The sequence below is a fragment of the Kryptolebias marmoratus genome, linkage group LG1 (genome assembly GCF_001649575.2).
Source record: "Kryptolebias marmoratus isolate JLee-2015 linkage group LG1, ASM164957v2, whole genome shotgun sequence".
NCBI classification, from domain to species: Eukaryota; Metazoa; Chordata; class Actinopteri; order Cyprinodontiformes; family Rivulidae; genus Kryptolebias; species Kryptolebias marmoratus.
Genome location: NC_051430.1, coordinates 13,106,961 through 13,130,701, shown reverse-complemented (window position 1 = coordinate 13,130,701; position 23,741 = coordinate 13,106,961). Strand labels below are relative to the sequence as shown.

The window sequence follows — 23,741 nt, the reverse complement described above, 5'->3', positions numbered from 1 at the left end:
TTGCTTTTGACTTTTTCAGGTAGAAATATTCTGACAGACATGTTTTAGGGGCTTCTGCATACAGTCATTACATGTATACATTCACTTTGCAAAAAAGGATTTCTGAGTGAAACAAAATCTTATCACCACCTTAAAATGACTCTCTTACCAAATTAGGAGATCCCCAATACTCAAATTAATTAGCTGATGATACCATTAATGTTTATTTTTTTAGAAACATTTTGAACAAAATGGCAATCGTCTGATTTTTTTTTTTTAAACTCTAACGCAGCTCTTTTACCTCATCTTTAAATGCCATAATTTGTAGATTCTGGTTTAGTGTTACTAAACAGTAAAAATGGAAACTTTTCTTCAGGTTTCTTGTGGTTGAACATGTTTTTGCACAGTGGCCAAATCTTCACCTCTCTACAGAGGAGGGACATACTCAGACTAATAATTCATCCATCTGTGAACATATAAAAATACGACCCTTAACACTGTTTTTCTTCCGTGCACGTTTTTTTTCCTCCCATGCAGACTAAAAAAAAAAAATAATGTTAGCAGCATGCGGCATTGTTAACCTTCAGTAATCAACATCAGTCCGGTCCATGCTGTTACAGGAAATATTCCTTTTACTGGTTCCTCCAAAGTACAATAACTTTCCTTTAACCCCAGACCCGAGCACACATCAGAGGCCAGTGACTCTTAAAGACAATCACTCGCTCATTAAGACTCGATGCACTACTTCGCATCTCTCAGGGAGCAGATCTTTTTCTCAATTTTCATTAAAAGAAGGTTTAATATTTTTTGAAATTTACTAAAAAAAAAATAATTATAAAAGAATGACTTTTTAGGGTTTAAAATGGCATATGCTGCTAATGTATGCCATCAAAGGAATCTGCCCAGACAAGGCTTTGATAGAAATGTGTAAGTGTGTGTGTGAGTGTGTGTAGAGCATGAATTCACTGTCCATATATCTTCGTAGAGATCTAGACTTTATGACATGCATTTTGACACCATAAAAGACAACAAAAAGAATGGACTCTTCTTGTGATTGTCATCTCTCTTGGCTCATGTTTACTGCTACGTTTGCTGCTCTCGGGACACGTGTCCACTAGTGATTTAAGCGCCATCACATCGGGCCTGGGACAGTGAATTCCAACTCTAAATATTGAAGTTTTTGTATGTGATTTTTTTGTTTGTTTATTTGTTCGTTTCCCTGATTAGACTGTGAATCAAAAGGGGTGGAACTGGGTTGTGAGGGTGGGGGGATAAGTGATAACAAATACTGTAAGTACAAAACTGTAGCAATAAGAACTGGAGGCATTTACTACTGTCATGTTTGCATTGTAAGATTTTTTTTTTTCATTTTATTACTATTATTATTATTGTTCTTATTATGACTACTATTCTTCTCTTACTATTAGCCTATTGTTGTTCTGTTCTATTTGCATGAGGTTTCATTACAATGAAACATTTTGGGGCTTATTTTTCTTGTTTCCTTCTCATGATGATGTGGGTTTCGGGGGGGAATTGTTTGGCCGGGTAGGTTTAGGGGAAAATCCACATCACCTCAGTCAAATAAAAAAAAAAAAGAATTATTCAAACACTGATTTTTCTTTAATAAAATGCTCTAATTTATACAGAACTGATTTCAAATTTTCATTAAATCTTAAAAGATGTTATTTGTCGCCCAGTGAATGTGTGACGTGATATAAATCAATCAATGGTCGACCCCATCTGAACTGGCCTTATCGAACCGGATTGGAAACCCTTTATCTGCTGTTTTTTGAAAGGGTGGGGTAATCTATTCTGAATGTTATGGAGTAGCCTGTTCAGCGTGAGGGGCTGAACACATCATGCGCCTTTTCCTGCTCCATCAACACAGAATGACATCACAGAGCGCTCAATGTCGTTTATTTGCAACGACAAAGTGTGCAGACATTTTACCACAGCTGATCCGAAACACATTTCATACACTTAGTCACACACACTCCAAACCTCCTCCTCCCTCTTGTAAAAAAAATAATAAAAAAATCTTGGGTGAGTGTGTGTGAGAGAGACAGAAAACAGTGAGATGATGTTTGCTCTACCAATGCTTTGTGACCTTTTTGATGCATTACACATGTGTGCAATTGGAGTAGTTTTGAAAAATGTTAATTTATTTTTGAGAATGTTTTTGCCTCCCAGCAAGAGCAAATAAAACAAAATGTAGCACTCTGTATCCAGAACCTAAAAGAAGGTACTCGGGCTACAGAACCTCTTTTACACAGGACTAACAAAACAAGATGATAAATTTTAATAAAATACAAAAAAAAAGTCATTTTGTTTGTTTTCAAAGTGCCATAGTTAGTGAGGAGTAAAAGGATTGGCAGAAAGAGAGGCTTAGATGTTTTACTGTGTGAGTTTACATTAAAAAAATAAAATAAAAATATAAAAAAATGGGGAACTCCAAGAAACAATGTGTAACTGATTACACAGAAAAAAACTTTTTACATTTTATGCTTTTTCTTTTTTCATTTCCATTGGGTGGGGACTCTGCTGGACTCTGAACTCTTGACTCATCTTTGTATCCACTGTAGCATTTCAGTTTTCACCCGGGCAGAAAGGAGTGTGTGCACACATGCACCTCTAATAAACGGAGTCAAAAACCAACCAGAACTGAAGAATCAGACTGGGCTGCAGTTCAGAGCTGTGCAGAGGCCTTAGCGAGTCCTCCTTTGAGATGTACATACAATGTGAAGGTCTGAAGTGATTTTTTTTTTTTTTTTTTGTTAAATTCTATATTTTATCGCTTTTGTAGACATTTTGTTGTGGGAAGGAAAAAAAAAAAATAAAAGAAATTTTATGGGTGCATTTCTGCCTCGTTTTGTCTGAATTATTAGAACATGTTCATCCTTGTTTTATCTGTAAATTCAATACATTATAATTCTCTAAACATACAAAGATGGCCATTTATAAAATTTACTAAAAACAATTTTTATTCAATTTAAGAATTTATTAAAAAAAACTTCAGTTAAAATTACAGTAATCATGATAACCTTTTAAAGTCAGTTTTCAGACCTCTGATGACAGAGATATCATCTGATCTGCCTGTTTACACTGTAAACAAATAAGAACTGGCAGTATTTTACAAAAACGTCTCTGTCAGAATAAATGTACGTTATTTTTCCCTACTTCCCTGGTCAAAGGTTACATCCCGGTTTAATCGTCGTCTTGTTCTTCTTTCCCCGACATCGACTCTTCCTCACTGCTGCTCTCGCAGCTGCCCGAACGCCTCCTTAAATCTGAACAACAGAAACATCAGTTAGCGACATGTCACTCCAATAACACAGTCATTATCACAAGAAAGAGAATACTGACAGGCCTGGGAGGAAGTCCATGCATCCTGCATGAATAATTTGGTTTGATTTGTTGGAGGAATCTTGGAGAGGACACAAGGAAAAGGAAGAAAAAACACAACGCACCTTTGAAATATCAAAACAACTGTGTCTGAATGTTTGTGCTCGTGTGTTTGTTTGCTGGGGCTTGTTTGTTTTTGAGCACAGTTTCTTTCCGCACAGTTATCCTCTAGATGCCGGTATCGTGTCTACCCAGAGACATTAATTAATAGCTAATCAAAGCTAATGTCTCAGCAGCACATTGCCAGCACAAAGACATGATTAATACGTAATCAAAGGCCGCGCAGCACAACGCACAAAGCAGGGCCCACCCCCATGCCTCAAACACTACTGTTGTTACAGAAATAAACGAAGACTCGTTGCTTAATTAGCTGGCTGTTGGTGTGTGCCGTCTTCATTTGAAGTTGTCGGGGATTTCTCTCAGAGCCAAGTTGGCCTCCTGAGTGACGACACAGAGGTGACATAGAAATACTTGCTTATAGGCACACGCACCACAAAAAAAAAGAAAAAGTCCTTGATGAAAAACATACAACCAATTAGACAAAGATATTTTTTCTAAATCTCTTCCTCCAACTAATCAAACGTCACTACCACACATTTCCTGACCGTATCTCTCCATTACAAACGTTGGTTTTGTTCATTTCTGACCTTTTAGGCCCAGTCTGTGGCAGCAGAAGTTGCAGGTGTGTTTCTGCAGGAACCCACTGATGGCAGCATCTCCAAGGTTATCAGGACCAAAAAGCATCTCATTCCTGCCACCACTGCAGGAAAGTCAGTAACAGTGTGAGTGAAAAGACCGAAAAACTGTTTTGTCTGCCTTCAGCTCATACAAAAAAAGCAAAAATGACAAACATTATAACTACACCTTTGGTAATCTGCCATAATGACTGTCGGATCAGTCAGTTCCTCCCCAACTCCTGCCAAATACAAAATTCATGTGAATACAAAGAGAGAGAAAAAACAACTCACACACAAATGCACAGTACGCCACAAACACACAAATGGTCAACAGATTTGCCTTGTATGTCAAGCAGCAGCAGCTCCCTCCAGGAGTACTCGTAGGTCCAGTGGGAGAACGCCAGCAGCATGTCCTCCAGTGAACAGCAGGGGGTGATCTCTTCTCCTGTGTTGTTATTGTATTTCCTGAAGTCGCCTGTCAAGTTTCTCTCAATAGTCAGCCACTGGCCATTGGAGTGCCAAAGAACCAGCGAAACATCCAGAAATCTGGTAGATAAAACAAGGAAACTATCACAGGTACAGATGTGCACAAGTGTACACACATACCATGTGCGCACTGAAGAATAAACGCACCTTGGTGAGTGGTGCATATCATCAGGTTTGATTTGGTTGAACACTTGCATCATCTTCTGAGCTGCTCTTTGCTGCTGGATCTCCTGTAGGATTTCAAACAAGTCAATCAAAGTGAGAAGGCAATAAAAAAACTCCAGTTTAAGAACATTTAAAATGAGAGTTCAGTGGTTTTCAGTAGGGGAGGGTGGAGTAATTATGAGCAGTGAGTATTTTCCCTGCAGCTGGCAGCGCTCAGAGCGATCTAGGCTTGGAGAATCAGATGGAAATGTTCACAGAGAAGTCAAGCTAATGACTGCTCAGAGCAGAATCCACTCATGAGGAAATTTCCAACATCTAAAACTACTCGAACTCAAAAATGTCCCATCAGTCTGAGCAAGCATTATGGTAAATAGTTTTGCAATTTTTCACTTTTGCATGCACAACTACACTGCACTCACAGCTGCCTTTCTCTGATTAGCTGCAACTCCATCTTTTAATCCCAGGACAACTATGAGACAGAAAATCTGAGTTACAGGAAAAGTGAAAATTAAATGCCTATTTCTGGTAAAATGAAATTAGATCTGTAAGAACCAGAACATCCAGAGGAGGAACTTTAAATAAGAGAAAGAAACAAATCCTAAAGGATCAGTTTATTTAAAACAAGATGCATAATTTGTGATACACACACCTAGCAACATCAATGTTGTCTGGCTGAGAAAATAGTGATTTAACAATTTAACATGTTAAAAATCCACAAGATGGAAACATATTTAGGGAGTGGTCAAACTGCAAAGACGTTTAGGAGTTGTTTTCAAGGGTGAAAATGTACTCTTCTACGAGCCTGTTCTGAGTACTTTCACTACCAAATGTGAAGTTCTCCGTGATTCTCCAAACTGAAATCACTCTGGTCACTGCAGGCAAAATACTCACTTCTCAAAAGTATTCCACATAAGCCCAATTAAAGAAAATTCCTTTAAGGTGAAACTTTGCTAAACTGTCAGGCCTTTGGCTCTGAGAAATTATGAACTATTCAGTGAATCCCTGCTTGAGCACTTTCTGAAGTGTTCAGGATATCTTACCCTTAAACACAGCTGCAGCGCAGTGCTTCCATGGAAGTATCTCTGCCAAGCACGGACCACCTCCGTCTTAAAGGCTTTGACCACATACACCATTCCGGGTTTTAGCACGTCCTGTTCTGCCCACGTACATATCATCCTGCAGCCCTGCCGGAGACCCCCATCCAGAGAACCCTCCTCACTGGAGAGCGGCTGCAGCATGGCAGAGTGTCCCCGGGAAGACCAGGAGACAGACCTGGATTCGGGCTCAGAGTCAGAAGGTACGTCCTCCAGGGAGTAGACGCTCACTTCTTCACCTCCTGAAGACAATGAGGAAATACTCAATGAAGTGCATGAAAAGAAACCAAAAACATACATGAATAAAAAGAGCACAAATTAAAAAAATAAATAGATTAATTAAACACCACTTATAAAGAAGAAATAAGGTGAATGTAAAACCAATTAAAAAGTTACCAAACATGGAAATGGGAGTGAAGGGGATGGTGTGAGCCAGTCTCATCAGATTGTTCCTCTCCATAGCTTTAAATGGAACAAACAAAAGGATATCAAAACTGCAAGAATTAAAAAATAACATTCAAAGATACAGTATTTTAGGAATGAGTGTACCCAGGGCTCAAAGTGGGCTGGTACTCACTGGTATGCAGCACCAACACTTTATAGCATACCACTACTTCTCTTAAACCTGCAGATATGATTGATTGGTTGGCAGTAGCACCATCTGTAAGCTATGGTCGATTCATGAAAACTACATTACCCAGAGAAAAGTGCTACAAGACATATGTATGTACAGGTGCAGCTCAAAAAATTTGAATAAAAAAAGTTGTACGTTGCAAATGGTGGCGGGTTGGGTCAAGGCCGGGGTTGGGATTAGTGTTCGGGAAAGAATAATGTCACTTCTTCCCCCCACTTCAAGCACTGGGTACAAAACATGTCCATTTAGGAAAGCCTTTTGTTTCGTTGTGTAAATACCAGAAAAGTGTGGGTACAAGTTGTCACTGGACTGGAAGGAAGAGCTTTTGACTGCAACAAACAAACAAAAACAAATCTCAGAAAAAGAATAGAAAACACTACATGAAGCTCTTTTAAAGGATCGGCTTTTAATTTTCATAATTACCTTCAGGTGCAGCACAGCTCTGTAACCTGCAACAGAAAAAAAAAAAAGTGAACATTGACGATAAAGTAAAGTATTTTTAATGTGGAGGACGAGATGAAGCAGACACCTACGAGGACCTGCGGCTCATGCTTTTGGCCCAGCTGTTCCATGCTGAATGAGTGGGGCTCCACATATCCTGAGGGCCAATCCAACAATCATGTGACCATATTCACGGATATCCGGTATGTCTTCTAATTAAATAATATTTGTATTATCATCACTTTAAAAGTCACAAAATGAAGCACGGCTTTACCTGATGAGAAGACATCTGTTTCTGCATCATCTCTGAGGAATCAAAATCTGAAACAATATTGATATTATTAGTTATTTAACCTTTAAAACTAAACTCTACACTGTGGCAAATCTATGAGTAGGTTAATAATTAAACTGCTGCTTCAAAACATTTAGAAACACTGTGGATAACAAACCAACAGGCTCATTACTTAACATTTATCTTCTCCACTTTCTTGATGATCAAGTGTTTTTACAAACACTGTGAATCTAAATGATACCGAAAGTCCTTACGGAGCTGACTGAGGCTGGTTGAAGCTGACCAACATGTAGCTTCTCCAAAAAACCTTTGACGTTTTTTCCACGAGGCACCAGACGGGTTGGACTGCACAGTCTTTTATTTTCCACAACAGGGAAAAGATTAAAAAAGGTGCATAGAGTTGGAAAAAAACAAGAGCAGAGATTCAGTTTTATGATCAATGGTCTTTTTGTCACAAATGAAGTTAAATTACATCAGCAGGTTCGGTCTTTTATTACCATATCGGGAGGGCTCTCTTTTATCTTCACCATCTTCCTTTTGTGGCTTTTGCCTCTGCTGTCCATCGCTGAAGTGAAGTCAGAGGACTTGGCCCACTCTGCAGAAACATAGAAAGCAATCTCTTGAAAAAAACAGATGTGGAATACTTTTTAATTAGTGAGTATTTTTCCTTCTTTTCTTATCTTTTTTTTAAAAATCATTGATACAAGGAAATGAGCAGCATAGGATAACGTGTGATAACAAAGATACCTTGGCTTCTGCTGCATTGCAGAGATGTATCATCCCTAAAGCCACTCTTGCCATATAAACAGTCTTTGTTCTTTGGTTCATCCAGAGATGGAAATGAATCCTTCTTTGGACTGAGGGGTGCTCCATAGAAGGTCATATTCTCCATGCTGGATGACAAAGAGCGGCAGAAGCCATACGGACGGTCTCTGGGCATGAACGCCCACCTGGGGGATAATGCTGGTCTTCTCCAATGGCTCGAATGTCTTGGTTGGATATCGTCCTGAGAAAAGAGAGGATTCATCAAAACATTACATGTCAGAATCAGGGAGCAAAAACACTGCCAATAGCTTCACATACTTCTACATTAGAAAGTTGTTTTGGTGATGTTTCCTTTTCATTCTCTTCCTTTTCGGCCTCCTCTTCTTCTCCTTCCTCCATGAACGGCTTCCTCTGATTTGGGTACAAATATGGGTCACAGGTCCAGGGTCTATTGTGTGGAAGTCCAAATCCTCTGGGAGAAAGAGGAGACCCGCAGCGGGAGGATTCACAGGACTCAGAGGGCATCTGATTCCTCGCAGCGGGGTTATGAACGCTGCCACCATAAAATTGAGAAAAGAAAGTGCGTGATGCAGGTCTGGAGCCTCCCAACCAGTTCTCACTGGGATGTTCGACAGCAGAACAATGGGAACCCTAAGAAAAAAGGTGTTAAATCAAATACTTTTAACTTCAGAAGTTATTAACAAGTTCAATGTGAGTTTACAATTTTAAATCTACCTTTCAAAATCATTATGCATTAGCTTGTTTTTCCCTCCAATATTATAATCAGGTTAACACCGGAACATTTATTATGAAATTACAGATATTTTCTTTTAAAAAAAGCACCTCATCTATTTCCGGTCCAGGCTCAGATTGTTCTTGTTTTTCTTCCTTGCCTCCTCTCACTCCTTTGTGACACTCCTGTGATGCCAGTGCACTCCCCGTCAGAGCAGAGCACTTCAGTAATGAAGGCGGCGTGCTCATACAAGCTTTGACCATCGTTCGCCGCGAGTTAGAGCCATCGGAGTCTGTCCCGCTCCTGTGAGGGAGGGTCCAGCTGTGAGGGAGGGCGCGATGAGACGCTGTCACGAGCCGACACTGAGCCAGACGCGCCTCTTCCTGATAAAGGTTGTCCGAAGCAGAGAGCAGCGTCAGGGTGTCCACAGCCAGCGCGGAGAGGTCCTGGAGTTGACCCAGCTGAGAGTCTAACTCGGACAGGCTGTGCTGAATAAAGTTGACCTTCTCTGAGACTTCTCCCATCATCCCACACATCTCCTCTGCTCTAGCGAAACAAACAAACAAAAAACAACTACTTATACTGCTGCTGAAGCATAAATTTGCACACACGTTAGAAAAACATGAGATTAAGTCACAGGACATCTAAATAATTCTGGCGTTTTGCAAAGTTCTTTGTGTCAAACACAAAATAAACCCAGTCCTGTGAAGCAAACATGGAGAAAAAAAATGACAGGAGCCTGAGTTAGTAGTACTGCGACATCGCCTTGATACTATTGGACTCTGTACATCAGTTGCATGTATGCTTAATAAAAAGAGTCATAGGAGTTAATTAAAAAATATATCCCCAGAATGGATATCATTTATATTAACTTTACTAATCTGCAATATATATCTCAAAAAGTATCCTTTTGGAGTACAAAAGACACTTCACCAATAATTGGAAGTCCTGTCACCTTCCACGCTTTGTTATCAGTTTCTATTATCAAATAATCATAAAGAGCAAAAGCATAAAAAACAGCTCATTTAGATATTTAATTAAAAACACATGTACTGCTGTTAAAATTTTACGTTTTTTTGTTCCTTCACTAATTACTACAACAATGTGTAAAATGAGCTCCCAGATACCTTCGACCAACAAAATACGGTAAGTCTTTAACTTTTAACAACATATTTCATAGCTACAACCACAAGTATTTTCTGGCTATTTGTCAAACCAAGCGAAACAAAAGAGGAAAACCAAAACAGAAGCAGCAGAAGAAGAACGAGGGACATTTTGCAGGTCTTGACGCATAATGCAGAAATCAAGCACACCTCTCAGCTGTGGCTCTGATTCTGTTTAACTGACTGCTGTGGACGTCTTCGTTCTTCTCGTAAAAGTAGACCTCCACGCACTTCTCCTCAAACTCGTACAACTTCTTGCGATCCTCGTGGCCCAGATAGAGCTCTGGTAGTAACATTAAAGGCTTGTCAGACGTGAGCGGACAACAGCTGCTGGTCTTTTCATCCTCTACAACATTTAGACTGTGGTACTCACTGAGGCCAGAGCCTGCCTCTTCCCTCTCAGCATCTCGTCTGAATCTCCCAAAGATGCCTCCCACAGCAAGAGCTACGTGGCTGAAAAGGATCAGGGGAGGGGGCAGCCATGGCCTTTCCAGGTAGGTCATTATGTAGCGGTAACGGTTGTACCTCCACAGCTTGTTGGACGTTGACGCCATGTCAAAGTAAATGTTGCTGTCAAGAAGAAGGCAACGTTTGCTTAAACAGAACTCGTTTTGCCAAATAACTCTGAATGGTTTTTTTTAGAATAAAACAGGCTTACTTGAAAAATGCAATGAGAATGTTGACCATGATGATATACTGGAAGAACATATAGACGGCTTGAAGAAACAGGGCGAGAAAAGATTCACCACCCATCTCTCCTGCGTAAACTTCTCCAAAGATCATCCAGTAGGGCTGGGAGACAATATCTTGAGCGAGGCACCATGATGGCTCCTCGTCTGGTGACAAGATGGCTTTTCTGGACACTCCGAAGCTCAGCAACACGATGACCATCATCACCACGATGAAGAACATGTTACTGGTCTGGACACACAGAGGAGAGAGGCCCGACTGAACGCTTACTTCTCCGCTGCCTTCTTTGAAGCGTGAGCGAGCGGTGAGTCCCTACTCACCATCTTGGTGATCATGGTGAGGTAAGGGCCTGCATGCTGATTGACAGCCAGAAGGTCCATCACCCTGACAAACCAGAAGATGATATCCAGACAGTAAGAGATGCGCCCTGTGGTTCGGTCACCAAACCAACGCATCGAAAATCCAAACAGGAAAAGTGCGATGGCGATAAAGTCTGATATGTTCCAGTACTCCGAGAACCAAATCTTCAGCTTCTGGCTCAGTTTTCTTGGCTCGGACATTAATACCTAACAAGGAAGCATAGATTTAAACACAGCATTATAATTTACAGAAATATCAAACATAAAATTATTACATTCTACCGTTGCTTACCTATAATATCTCTTAAACTCATATGACAGTTCATCAAAATAATTGAATAATGCAAATGCAAAAAGAGGGAAAAAATAAAAACATGCTCCTCTGCAGAACCCCTCACCTCTCTGGTTTTCTCAAGCGCAGTGGATCCAATGTAAACGATGACAAGCCACTCCTGAACACTGGGTTTTTCTTCCATCTTCACCAAGACAACATAAGAGAATAACATCAAGAAGGCCAAGTAGGACATCTAAAAAGAAAGAAAAAACGAAAGGAACATACATGCACACCTTCAATAAAACTCATCTTGTATATCCAAGTAAATATTTTTCACTAACTTACGCGCCACCTACTGTGTGAAACCAGAACTTGACAACAGGAGCGGTGTAAAACTCATAAACTCTTCTGATCCAGGACAGCCACTGCGCAGACACCGAGGACACGGTTTCTGAAACAGGACCACCACATTTATCCTGAATAGAGAGACCTCGCTCTGCATCCCGACAGTCCTGTGGAGGAAAAAGACCAGACAATAAACCGGAAGCCCAGACATGAGAAGTGCTGGGTAAGTGCAATGCAGGCACTTTACCGTGTGATCAGATCCCTCGGCGGCTGGTAGAGATTTAACAGACTCGAGTCCAAACGGCATCGCCTCGTGGCTCTGTGGCACATGGCACATTTCAGCTTTGCTTTTAAACTCCAGCAGCAAGATGGCAGGGGGAAGAAGAAGGCTCAAAATGATCTGGAACAAAAATCACAAAAGTGCGTTAAGCATAATAAAACAATGACTTTTAATTAAGACTGGGTCGAAGTCTTTGCGTCAGCCAGTCGTTTTTTTTTTTAAAAAAGGCTAATTTTTATGTGCGCAGCTCCCAAAACTCCAACACAAAGGTCCGGCAACTGGAGTCTGTCGACAATTTGACATTTGTCATTTTTGGTGATAATGGCAATATACAGTTTAAAAAACTCATGAAATGTTTTTTCTAACAAAAGTCTCAGCTGTAAAGAACCATAGGCGAGCACTCGGCTGATGCCACGCCATCAGCACATCAACTGATCGACAGGTGTTTGCGTTTTCAGTTTCAGCTGTAGTATTCAAAGTTGCAGTGTGGTTTTATTCAAACCAATGAAGCCATAGCCAGTTAATCTTTCTCACTGAACTGACAATAATTAACTAAGGGGAAAGCTTTCCTCTCCACCTTCTCTGCTCTGTCTGCTTGGAGCTCCAGGGCACACCGGGGCTGTTGTTTCAAGGCCTTGATCTTGCTGGTTCCAGGTTTTAAAAATACTGTGTGCTGTGTCTATAAAGGGCATTAGTTTGAAGCTGGCTTGACGAATAGGAGCAGGAATTTCTGGTCTGCCTGTCCTTATTAAAACAACAAAAGAAACAGATAAACACATAATCTATTGTCAGTTGTTGAACCAACAATGGCTGGTTGAAAATATTTAGTTTATCTCCCAACCTTTCCATGGACATGTTTTGAAAGTTATTTAGTGCACATAATTTAAAAAAAACTGCATTTCTGCATATGAGACTGATTGCATTTCAAAGCACAGTTGTTTAAACTGAGTGGTTTGCTTTAAAGTCAACCCTAGTAATGCAAATGTAAAAACCATAACACTAGTAATTTAGTGTAGATTAAGTCCTTAACAAGCAAACACTTGGTTTGTTTCATTCTAGTATGGCAGTGAGACAAAGTGAGTGAATGAAAGATTACAACGCTTGTCATCCAACCAGAATGTCTTCATTAGTAAAGGCCTTTTGCCGATTGCCACAACATACTTGTTACATGTTTTAAAACAAAATGAATTCATGGTGTTTTTTGTCTCTAAGAAGGTAGTTACTGAAAGACAGGTTTTTTCACACAAAGTCTCTCAAACTGGCTCCAAATTACCTATTTTTTTCCAGGGTAACATGCCCCTGAACACCACTAGCATGCACCTGCCCCATTAAGTTGGGCTTAATGGCTCACACACATTTTTCACATTTCTAGATAACACGGTAGTTATATTATTTAATCCTGTGTGAAGGGTGCTGAGGCAGGTCATATTTACAGCCTGCATTGCATCACAGTTCTACGCATTTTCCAAGACATAAACAAGGTGAATTCAACATTTTCTATGATATTTACCTTCAAAAAGGAGTTTTTCCTCATGTTGAGTGGACCGGTCCAGAGATCTGTGAGCAGAGTCTGAGTGCAGGAGTGTGAGACAAACGGTCTGTGGCACGAGGAGACGGCCAGCTGCAGACAGGTGAAGTGGCTCCATGCTTCCATCTCAGAGGTTAACAACTTCATGGCCATTTGCTCGTTCTGCCGAAATGAACAATCCAACACATCCACCGCCAGCTGACCAAACTCACTGACACATCGACACACACAGAGAAAAGAAACAAGCAGGTTTTCACAGAAACAGTTACATTAAATCAGTGTTTGTTTGTTTGTTTTTAATAAAAAATGCTGAATTTAAAATTCTTAACAAAGGCTACCCACAAATAAAAAGACAAAAAAAATATAAAATATGAAAAATTAATGATTCCAAGGAAACAGTTTGCTTATTGACATATTTGTGAATTTTAAATAAAAGATGATTAAATTATAGCTTGTGCAAAGAGTCATGATTCTTTTGTAAAAACACGTCACGAATCCCGTTTTTATGGCAATATGGAAACCCCAAACCATAACACTTTCCCCACCGTGTTTTGTGGCTGATATCAGGTTCTTTACCTGAGAAGGGGTCTGTATTCTGCACCAAACTTGTGCAATATTATTACAGCTAAAAAAGTGTTTGATCCTGCTGTTCAGGGCTCCTTCAGAATGAAGACTTGCCTCACCTGCAGGTCAACTTTGTGCTTCCTCTTTGATGGAGACATGCAGTAGTTTCTGGCTGATATTTTCAGGTTCAGACTCGGTGGTGATCAAACCTGGTTAAACTGGCAGCTTTTGAGAATCTTTGCAATTGAAGAGAATTTTTATGACGTGGATTTTTTAAAGCAAAGTAATCTACTAACTTATTTGGTAGGGGTAATCATGAACCAATTTAAAAACCTACATAAGAGGTGAAAATTAGACAGGTTCCACCTTTATTATCACTACATCTGGAGCTTTAAGTCATTTAGGGCTAATCTGTAAGCTATATGTTTTATTTCATGAAACTGAAGATGAATTAAATATAGTGCTGTACATGCATTTTCCAGCTGAGCGACTTTTTCTTATCCTAATTATGAAAAAGACTAGTTTTTTTGCCATTTGTTTAAGCATATAACTATTAATAAAGGTCACCATTTCAAAGACAAATCAAGTGCTCAATTAAATTTGATGCAACATTTTATAGGATGTTATTTTTCCCCAAAGTTACTGTATTTACTCACAGTGAAAACGTCTTGAATCTCTCTGCCATGTTGTCATCCATGTTGCTCTGGCGTGCCTCAAAGGCCATGGAGCGGTAAAGCTTACAGGCCACAACAGCTCGGGCCAAAGCTTCCTCTCCATGCTGCCACAAGAAGAGCGCCATCTGCTGGCGTTGTTGAAGAACCGCCCACACAAACAGGTCATTGAAGTTGAAAGGACACGGCAGCAGAGCGCCACCAAAGTCTGGACTCAGTGCCATCTTGTGACTGTTCACAGGCGGCGCGCTTTGCTCCTCCTGCCAGTGGAGGGGAAAACATAAAACTGAAAAGTTGAGACACATCTGCAAATATCTCATATACTGTACAAATAAAATGTTTGTTTGAATGAATTTTACAGTACTTGTATTGAATATGAAGCATGTGCTACAAAAAAAACTGTGCTAAACATTTTTTTTTTTTAAAACAAACAAACAAACACCCAAATCACCCAATATTTTTTCCACATGAGTGCTTCCACTTTCACTTCCAGCTCAGCTCCTCTACCAGAGGCCTCAGAGCTTCAGGGTTCCCCTCAGTATCTCAGCTGTTCCTAGGACTGCTCTTGCTGTTCTGGACAGAGATCTCTGAGGTTGTTCCTGGGATCTGTTGGAGCCACTCTTCCAGTTTGGGGGTCACATCACCAAGTGCCCCGATGACCTCTGGTACCACTGAGACCATGACTCTCCACAACTTCTCTATTTCCTCTTTCAGCCCTTGGTATTTCTCTAGCTTTTTGTGGTCTTTCTTCCTGATGTTACAGTCACTTGGGACTGCTACATCTATCACCACTGCTTTCTTCTGTATCTTATCTGTCACCACAATGTCCGGTTGGTTAGCCATCACCTGTTTGTCAGTCTGTATCTGGAAGTCCTACAATATCTTAGCCCTGCCATTCTCCACCATCTTAGATGGAGTCTCCCACTTTGACTGTGGGACCTCCAGTCCGTACTCGGTACGGATGTTCTGGTACAGTATTCCAGTCACTTGGTGATGACGTTCCATGTAAGCTTTGCCTGCCTGCATCTTCCATCCTGCTGTTATGTGCTGGACTGTCTCAGGGGCATCTTTGCACAGCCTGCATCTTGGGTCCTGCCTGGTATGATAGACCCCGGCCTCTATGTTGCCACGATTACTGCCTCTGTATACAAATAAATAAATACTTTATGGGGTTTTTTTGTAACCAACCTTGGGTTTGTAGGGCTGAGCTGTTCTGAAGAAATGTAGATCTTGGAGACTTCTGTTCTTCTTTGAGCTCAGTCCTCGTCTTTGTTTGGGAAAAGAGCCAGAGCTGCTCTGCTGGGCCTCCCGCAAACAAAAAAAGGAAACATTTTAGAAAATGCTTCACAAGTACCCATTTTACGGGATGTGAAAACAAAGTGACAAAAGCCCAGTTAAGCTCACTTTGTTCTGCAGGCGGTTGTAGGCAGCTCTGAAGTTTTTCCGTGTGTAGGTGCTTCGATACGCTCCACCTATGAGGTATTCGATCACCGTACCCATGTCAATGAGTGAAACACGGTATCCAATGGGAAGAGATGTCTGCACGGACACAAACAGTAAATATGGACATAAATATGACTACCAAAATAAAAGCATAAATATATGCTGACAAAATCTGAAATCTACACACCTGTTTTGCATCTTCGACAAGGTGGTGCATGAACCGTTGAGTCTGACCCTGGTGCTGGAGAAAGATAGCTGTATTATTCACAAAAAAGAGACAAGTAAAAAGGTTTAAAAAGTTATAAGTCAAAATGAAAGAAAATAAAAACCAACTGCACAGACAGCAGAAGCTGTGTGGACATAAAGATGCTTCTGGAAGGGACTTAAAATCTGAGAGCTGTAAATTATTCACACACTAGAAAGAATAGAAAGATAAAGGCGGGGTGGAGAAAATCGAGTGTGAATTTTTAACAAAGAGCTTTTTGATTTCTAAAGCATACAAAAATAAAAACCAACAACTGGGGAAAATGTTCTGGTTGCAGCTGACCACAAAACAAACTAAGTCTCGATGCAAAACACTTACAATACAGTACTCTGATTTAAATCAAAGTTGATGATTTGAAATGTGTACTTTAAGAGAAACAAGCAAAAAGACTGATTTTCCTCTATTTGTTTACCACTGAGGGAGCTGTGGGAAAAGAAAAGGAAAAAAAAACAGCACAGCAGGACAAAAACTAGCACCGTGGGGTAGAAAAGATAAAAACTTGAAAAAAGTGCCAGTGCTGTGCCGATCATAAATAAAACAAATCAAAGGAGTATTAAAGCTATAAGTGAATATAATTACAGTGTTGTAGAGCTCCTCGAGGCGATCCACTGTGAGGAAGCGGCTCATCGTCATGCCGTTATCAATCAGCAGCTTGACAAAGCTGACACGGTCCATCACCAGAGAATCCAGCATGGCTTGTTCCAAGGAACCCACCTGCAAAAGGAACATTTGTATGACGACAGTCGAAATGATCAACCATAGCAGGCAAACGTGGCCCAACCTGGCCAACCTCACCTGCCAGTGCTGCCCATACACCAGGATGTCTTTCTGTGCGATGTCAGCCCGGTCCCAAGCCAGAGCCATGCTCAGCTGCTCTGCTGGACTCGCCTTGGTTCCTGTTTCATATTTATTTAAAAAATAAATAAAGCAGTAATAATAAAAGTTACTCCACTGCTAGATGAACACAGTTTTTTCCTGCCTTAAAACTCGGAGTCTAACATCAATTATTATTAGAATAAAGCAGGGAACCAGTCAGTGCAGTAACAACACATCAGGTGATCCTGTTTTGTTATTGTTAATAATGTGTTAAACTCCAGGGTAACGTCTATGATGACAACCAAAAAGACTAAACAGGTACCCTTAAGAGTAGAAGACAAAATGGCTGCGTCTGGTGCTGTCTGGTCCTCTGATTCAGAGTCAAAGATGGTTATCTGCTGGTCAAAGAAAAGCTGAGTAGTGTGCATATTTAATCACAGCACATTATCTCAGATAAGGTTTTACTCACAGACAGCCTGTGGTCCATACACTGCTGGAGGAGGCCGTAAAGTCTCGTGGCTTCAGTCCTTTCAACTCCAAACACATCTCCGATTCTGACAAGGAAGTCCTCTTTGATGTCTGCATCCAGCTCCCTGGAAGCAGAGTTTGTATTTAAAGTCAAATTTCACAAGTTTAAATCCTTCACATTTGATTCGATTGCTCATTTTGCTTCTAGCTGGGTTTCATTCCTCATGATAAACTGCCTCAGTTTCCTCCTCCTGTAAAAACACGTAACTAAATACTTTTGGTGCAACTGTAAACTTCAACAATTCAATCTGGGGTCATAACAAGTAGAATAGCATGACACTGTGTCTTAAAAATAATCCAGTTGACTTCTAACTTATTACTGTACCCTGTAAACATCTTCTGTAAAAACTCTGCCTACATTTTTCATTTTGCACCAAAATTGGTCACATTACTGAAGACATCTTAACTTCCACTTGACTTTAGGTTAGATTTTTGACAATTACGCTCCTTCATGGACAAAAACACAATCAACCCATCATGAAATGATTGTTTTTCTTTTTCCATAATGAGGTGAATCCATTAGATGTCTCACTGAAGATCAGCAACACACTCACAGCCACCTTCATACCTGTTATTAGCGGTCTGCTTGTGTAAGAAGGCGAGCAGGTCCGCAGCTTTGCCTGACCCCTCAAACACAAACACCGGAACCGGGGGCACACTGCTCACATAGTCCAACACTGTTGAGACAATGGCAGGACCTCCCTCCACCACCACACACACCACAGGCACACCTTGGTTCAGCCCTACGAACATACAAAGACGAGAGGAAAGAGTCGTGGTGACAAGCAAGGACACCCTCCTTCAGTTCTGAGGAGCAATGCATCAAGATAAGACAAAAATAAACAAATAAATTAGCATTAGAAATTAGATCAATACAACCTCAAACAAACAAAAACACCTGATAAATTATACTTTTTGTCCTCAAGGATTTCTGCATGTTTTTCATTTTAAATTTCCAGACTTTTCTAGACTTACATTTGCATAATTTTACAGTCAATTTCTGTCATGTCTGAGTTCAAACTATTTACAGTACATCTACAGTAAATGTTTGAACAGCAGTCAGGCTTTACTATCTGTACGATCAAAACACAAAACTACACAACTATACAGAGAAGAGAAAAGTTCAGTTGTCCTACAATCAAAATACTGTTTCTTTTACAAATCAGTGCTTTAAATTAGACTCTCTCTTTTTTGGGCTAACATGTGACTGATAAGTTGTGTGCCATACACATTTCTGAAAGACATAAATGATCTCATTTTAAACAAGGAAAATACCAAAAGCAAGTTCCATTCATTTCCATGCTTTAGGACTGAGGATGATGTAAAACTTTGAAACTGAAAGAGCGTTTTGTATTTTTATCAGTACCATCGGCTCCCTGAGCGTGTCCCACAGTAACTCACGAGGATGTATTCTCTGCAGGTGAATGTGTTTCTCCAGTTTCCTCCTGAGGCCTTGCTGACAGCCATGTTTTCCCAGCATCCCATTGTCCACCAGCAGAAAGTGCGAGTGGAAACGATTAAGGCAGGCCCTTTTGCTCAAGGGGTTCCCCAGCAGCTGGTAGGGTCTGAAAACCTGAACCAAAGTCACACAGAGACGCAACCATCACTGGAAAACAATCAACTGAGCTGGAGCATGTTGAAGAAACACAGTTTTCGCACTGACATCTCTGCCTATGAGGTCCACGTTGTTGTCAATCATCCCCCACGGTGTGATGCCAATCGTGTTTCTCTTCCTCAGATCGTGGCCTCCAAATATTTTTACAGCTTCGCCTACATACTTAGACACACCTGGAGAGGACGTAAAAAAACGGGTGAAATGCACAGAAAATACATTTGGATGTGTCTAAGAGATTCAAAAAGAAAACTCAAACAAACAAAAAAGAACTAAAACAACAGGAAACACCATAATATTAAATTTACATACAACTCAATCTAAATATTATGCAGATGTGAACCTTGTTGTTTTGACAGAAACAAACCAAAATGTACCTGTATTAATGCCATCAGTTAGGATCCATCCCTCTGTGCTGAGGGCAGCAGTGATCAGCCCCTTGCTAAAGGCCTGCTTGACTTTCGGGGGTAAGGTAAAGTTTTCTGAGCCTCCATGGACACTCAGCAGTAGCTTGGGCCTCTCCATCTGCCATTCCCTCAGCATCAGTTGGAGTAGCGCGTCGGGCTTGGAGTCCACGGCCACACGGACATACTGGAAGAACATGGCACCGTTTAAGACCTCTCTGTGGGCTTTTCTTCACCCCGGTTGTTTTGTCAGTACTGCAGATAGCATCTTTGCTTTCACACAACGTGATAAAGTCTGCTTACATCACAGCAAACCAAAGTTTGCCCAAGCATCAGAATGTACTCTAACTCTCCATCTAACTGTGTTCTTGAGGAAATCATTTCCAGGAGGAAAAAATAAATTACACGTATCTGAATTTTCATTGTGAATCAATCAAACAGGTTTTGTTCCTTTGACCAAATGACACACATGCAGTCAGATGAGTCGCAGACCTTGGCCCGACAGACACGTGTGGCCGTATCCTGAAAGTCGATGATCCCGTAGGCGTTGGTGGGACTGGCCTTGGTGTGGACTTCCATGGACCAGTTCTCCTTCATGCCCTGACCGGGGCCAGGATACAGGGATATTGGAGGAACGGACTCCTGCCAGGAGTGCTCCCCCATCAGGCGGCCACAACAGCATCTAAGCAACAGAAAGAAATCAGCGGAGGAATCTGAAAATTTGGCGGTGGGACAGCACCACCAGTTGTGTTTGACAAAATTAAAATTTCCATTCAGAGTTGAGCTGTCAAATGTGTCATTTGTTTTTTAAGGTTTTATGTATCGTGACATCATATAAAAAGCATCAAACTATTAGCTAGATTTCAAATTAAGTAATAAGTGAGATATTTTACATTTTCTTTCCAATATTTAACATAAAAAACAGAAGCAGTATCTGAAAACTGATTACACTCAACAGCTTGTGGCTATAACTTTATCAGTCTCTCCCACCCGCTTCGCTGAAACACCTGCTGCTAAATCTGTTAGCCCAGAGGTTAAAATGCTTTATTTTCTAGCCTTAGCAGCAAATGATCCCTCAGGCAGTTTGACAAATGACATGAAAGTGGTCCTGTTTTTGTGTCATCACTCTCTCCATTACTGTGACTCTAATGAAAGTCAAACTACATTTTCTGGGTAATAAAAGCAGAAATCCTGGTTAATCCAAAGGCTTCCCGAACATCTTCTAACAGCTATATGTCCTTCTGTTGACCTGGGACAAAATAAAGAGCAACAAATATATATAATATATATATATATATATATATATATATATATATATATATATATATATATATATAAAGGATGAAATTGACTCTGATGCTAAAGCCAACGTGGATGCTACAATGTGTGTTGGTAAAGCACTTGGAAACAAAACTAATTTGTATAATTTACAGGCACCATGAGAAGAATGACCTTTAACTGGACTGAGCGAGGCACAAGTTCTCCCCCGTTTCTTGTCTCCTCCTCCTTCCCCCCTCACCTCCGTTTGTTCTCGAGTTTACCTGTGTCACCGCGTTCATCCTGTCACGAACCAGATTACTCACACTGTCCCTCTAATTACCTCATAACTCTCCTACGCGGATAATAATTTGCTCATTTTGAAAGCGCAGTGGCATTGCAACTTAGAGAATGTGGGAGGGGGAAAGTTCTTTTAAAAAAAAAGAGGGTGGGGATTTTACGCAACAATAAAGACTTTATGTGAGCAGTCGGGCTGTGTGTCGGTTTGATGGTGAGGTAAAAAACACATAAAACTTTAGAAACAGTACCGGATCAAACTCTGGCATACTTGGCAAACTGGAACGCATCTGTAAGAAACAGGAAATAACAAATTATTAAAGAATTCACATGTTGCCTGTTCCTGGAAGAGAAGGCTGACTGCCAGACAGTGCTGTTCTCAGAACAGTTTCATGTCCAGCTGCTGCCTGCTGGTACCGTTGCATTATATAATAATGAAACAAGACTGCCTTCTAGGAATCATAAAAATGAATAAAAATCTTGCACTTCCAAGAGTTGCCAGAAGATCATCGCAGCTATCAGATCCCAGGTTTACCTGTGGAGGTCCCAAGAGGAGGGGATAAACTTTACACACTCCCTTTTGAAGAAGGTTTCCTCAATCCAAGACTTTCGTGACTGAAATTAAAAAAAAAGAAGAAACAAGAACTCATAAAGTAAACAAACTCTGGATCAGATATACACTGTAATCCCATCGCTGCTGACAAACTGAACCAAAAGAAAGGAACATTATGAAATAAATAGGAATAAGTCAGGGACCTTCTCAGTGAAGCTCATTGTAGCGCAGGCAGCAGTCTACATACTGACAGACCCCTCCCCATCCCAGAAACTTTAACTGCTCTCTGCTCTCACACAAACACGGAAACATTAAACCGAAGTCAGCCTCCTCAGAGCAATGGTTTCCTTTTTTTTTTCATGCCTTGGCTGTTTATTCTCAGCCAGATTTAACAATAGCCTGACCAAGGAGAGCTCTGTTCGCAGGAAACACACAAATATCCCCTTCCTGAGACTCCCCTCCCCTCCACTGCAGTCAAGCCAGCCGACCTCAGCTCCTCTTAACAATTTGCTACGCACAAACATGGAGCACTACGATAGTAAAGAAGTAGGCGTTGCTTTGCAGGCGGAAAAATAAATAAATAAATAAAAAAGAGGTTTTCAGATAGTTTGACGTGGTATTTCTCCAGTACTGTTATTCTGTATATAGTATAAGTATGTTAAAGTAACATATATGTAATAATTACACACTTCTGACAGGTATGTCTCTCATGTCCCCTTCTTTTTTATTTAATTTTCCGCCTGCAAAGCAACGCCTACTTCTCTACTACCGTAATGCTCCATATATGCGTGAAACAAATTGTTAAGGGGAGCCAATATCGGCTGGCTTGACCGCAGAGTCTCTCCTCCCACAAGACTCAAAACACTTCTCGAGTTTCTGTAGCGTAAGTGATGTGGCACCCAGATAAGAAACCAGCAGTGACAAGATCATCGTGTTCTGCAGTTTTGACAGGAAACCTCTGATGTTAATTCAGAGGCCATCTGTCTCAAGGTGAGCAATCAGCAGAGGAAGTTTCATTTACCCTGGCTAATGTTTTAACTCAGTCTTTCATTTTATTTTTCTAATTGCTACAAAACAATTCATCTGAGATGCAGTTAATTTTAATATAACCTCTGGTTTAAAACAAACATTTGTTTTTTTCCTACAATATACTTCCTCTCCTGGTGGCATTATTATATATTGTAAATTTTATTCTCAGTCGATTTTTTTTTTTTACCCCACTAAATTGTTAGTTTGTTTTATTTTAATGAAACTTTTAAGTTAAATGTGGCTACATCTTAAAACATAAAATTAAAGAAAAAATAGTTTGGATAAGAGAAAAAAACCAGACTAAAATAGGTTAGCGGTGACTAAAATTTAGGATTTTTTTATATTATTTAAAATTAAGCAAACTGGAGCACATGTTAAGTGGTTAATTGTTGACCCAATTTAGACATTTTACTCCATTCACGAGTTTCAGCTTAAAGCTTTTTATGCAGATAAACATCAAGTTGTACTATTTAAAGTGCAAATTAAATGTTAATAAGAGGTGTTAATGTTAATGTTAATAAGAGGTGACATTTTACTAAGCTAGGTTAATAAATAACAGGTTATATGGGTTCTGGTTACCTTGTTTAACTAGCATTAAACTCGAACTCAAAGTTCGGGGTAGCTAATAGCTAACGGTAAATAAACCCGTAAATAAACCCGTTCAGGTTCAGATTAAACAGCTTCCTGCGGAGAAAAGCCGGTTTTGTGTTAATTTACAGGGTTTCCTTTCCTCTGCTGAGCTTACCATGTCTGTGCTCTGCGGCTCGGTCCTGCTCAGGTCCCTGCTCTTCATCAGTACTCTGTCAAGGAGCGACTGGTCTGTTTTTATCAGCCGCAGGTCCAAAGGGCACCGAGCCTTTCCAAGAAGCCCTTGAAGGAGCTCATGACCTCCTCATGGAAACTCAGAGACCCGGGCTGCTTCACCTCCTGGAACAGCCTGCAGGAGGTGGAGGTGCAGCTGTGTCTCCTGTGGACTGCACGGGAAAACAAAACAA

The 23,741-nt window shown here is 40.4% G+C and overlaps 1 protein-coding gene across 12 annotated transcripts; it reads right to left on the bottom strand.

Annotated features, from left to right (window-relative positions):
• Positions 1-1,346: 1,346 nt before the first annotated feature.
• trpm6 (transient receptor potential cation channel, subfamily M, member 6) lies at positions 1,347-23,609 on the bottom strand. 12 transcript variants are annotated; one of them, XM_037975484.1, is made up of 41 exons: positions 23,492-23,590; positions 21,700-21,779; positions 21,416-21,454; positions 20,103-20,292; positions 19,584-19,797; positions 19,258-19,382; positions 18,996-19,167; positions 18,163-18,337; positions 17,536-17,659; positions 17,389-17,464; positions 17,046-17,146; positions 16,830-16,964; positions 16,173-16,226; positions 15,947-16,081; positions 15,731-15,850; positions 14,528-14,802; positions 13,290-13,518; positions 11,747-11,899; positions 11,511-11,666; positions 11,279-11,407; positions 10,842-11,087; positions 10,490-10,752; positions 10,205-10,401; positions 9,982-10,114; positions 8,779-9,214; positions 8,254-8,586; positions 7,918-8,176; positions 7,668-7,765; positions 7,425-7,524; positions 7,153-7,199; positions 6,971-7,035; positions 6,861-6,886; positions 6,716-6,766; positions 6,200-6,265; positions 5,750-6,045; positions 4,692-4,774; positions 4,399-4,604; positions 4,246-4,297; positions 4,029-4,141; positions 3,343-3,403; positions 1,347-3,266 (listed from the first exon to the last, which is right to left on the bottom strand). In XM_037975484.1, exons 1-41 carry the CDS (start codon positions 23,537-23,539, stop codon positions 3,227-3,229), a joined length of 5,901 nt encoding a protein of 1,966 aa, XP_037831412.1. In that variant the 5' UTR covers positions 23,540-23,590; the 3' UTR covers positions 1,347-3,226. The 12 variants fall into 12 exon arrangements, 10 of the variants coding, with proteins under 10 accessions (XP_037831412.1, XP_037831418.1, XP_037831415.1 ...); XM_037975490.1 differs by having other exon boundaries at positions 15,731-15,847; XM_037975487.1 differs by having other exon boundaries at positions 17,389-17,461.
• Between the last annotated feature and the right edge of the window lie 132 nt (positions 23,610-23,741).

What these genes read in the sequence shown, in the direction of transcription:
- trpm6 (XM_037975484.1), bottom strand. Translation starts at nt 23,539, where the DNA reads ATGAAGAGCAGGGACCTGAGCAGGACCGAGCCGCAGAGCACAGACATG. An exon ending in TGTATGGGCAGCACTGGCAG is followed by an intron (nt 16,965 to 17,045) that starts GTGAGGTTGGCC and finishes TTCCTTTTGCAG; the next exon opens with GTGGGTTCCTTGGAACAAGC. An exon ending in AGCATGAGCCGCAGGTCCTC is followed by an intron (nt 6,887 to 6,970) that starts GTAGGTGTCTGC and finishes TTTCTGTTGCAG; the next exon opens with GTTACAGAGCTGTGCTGCAC.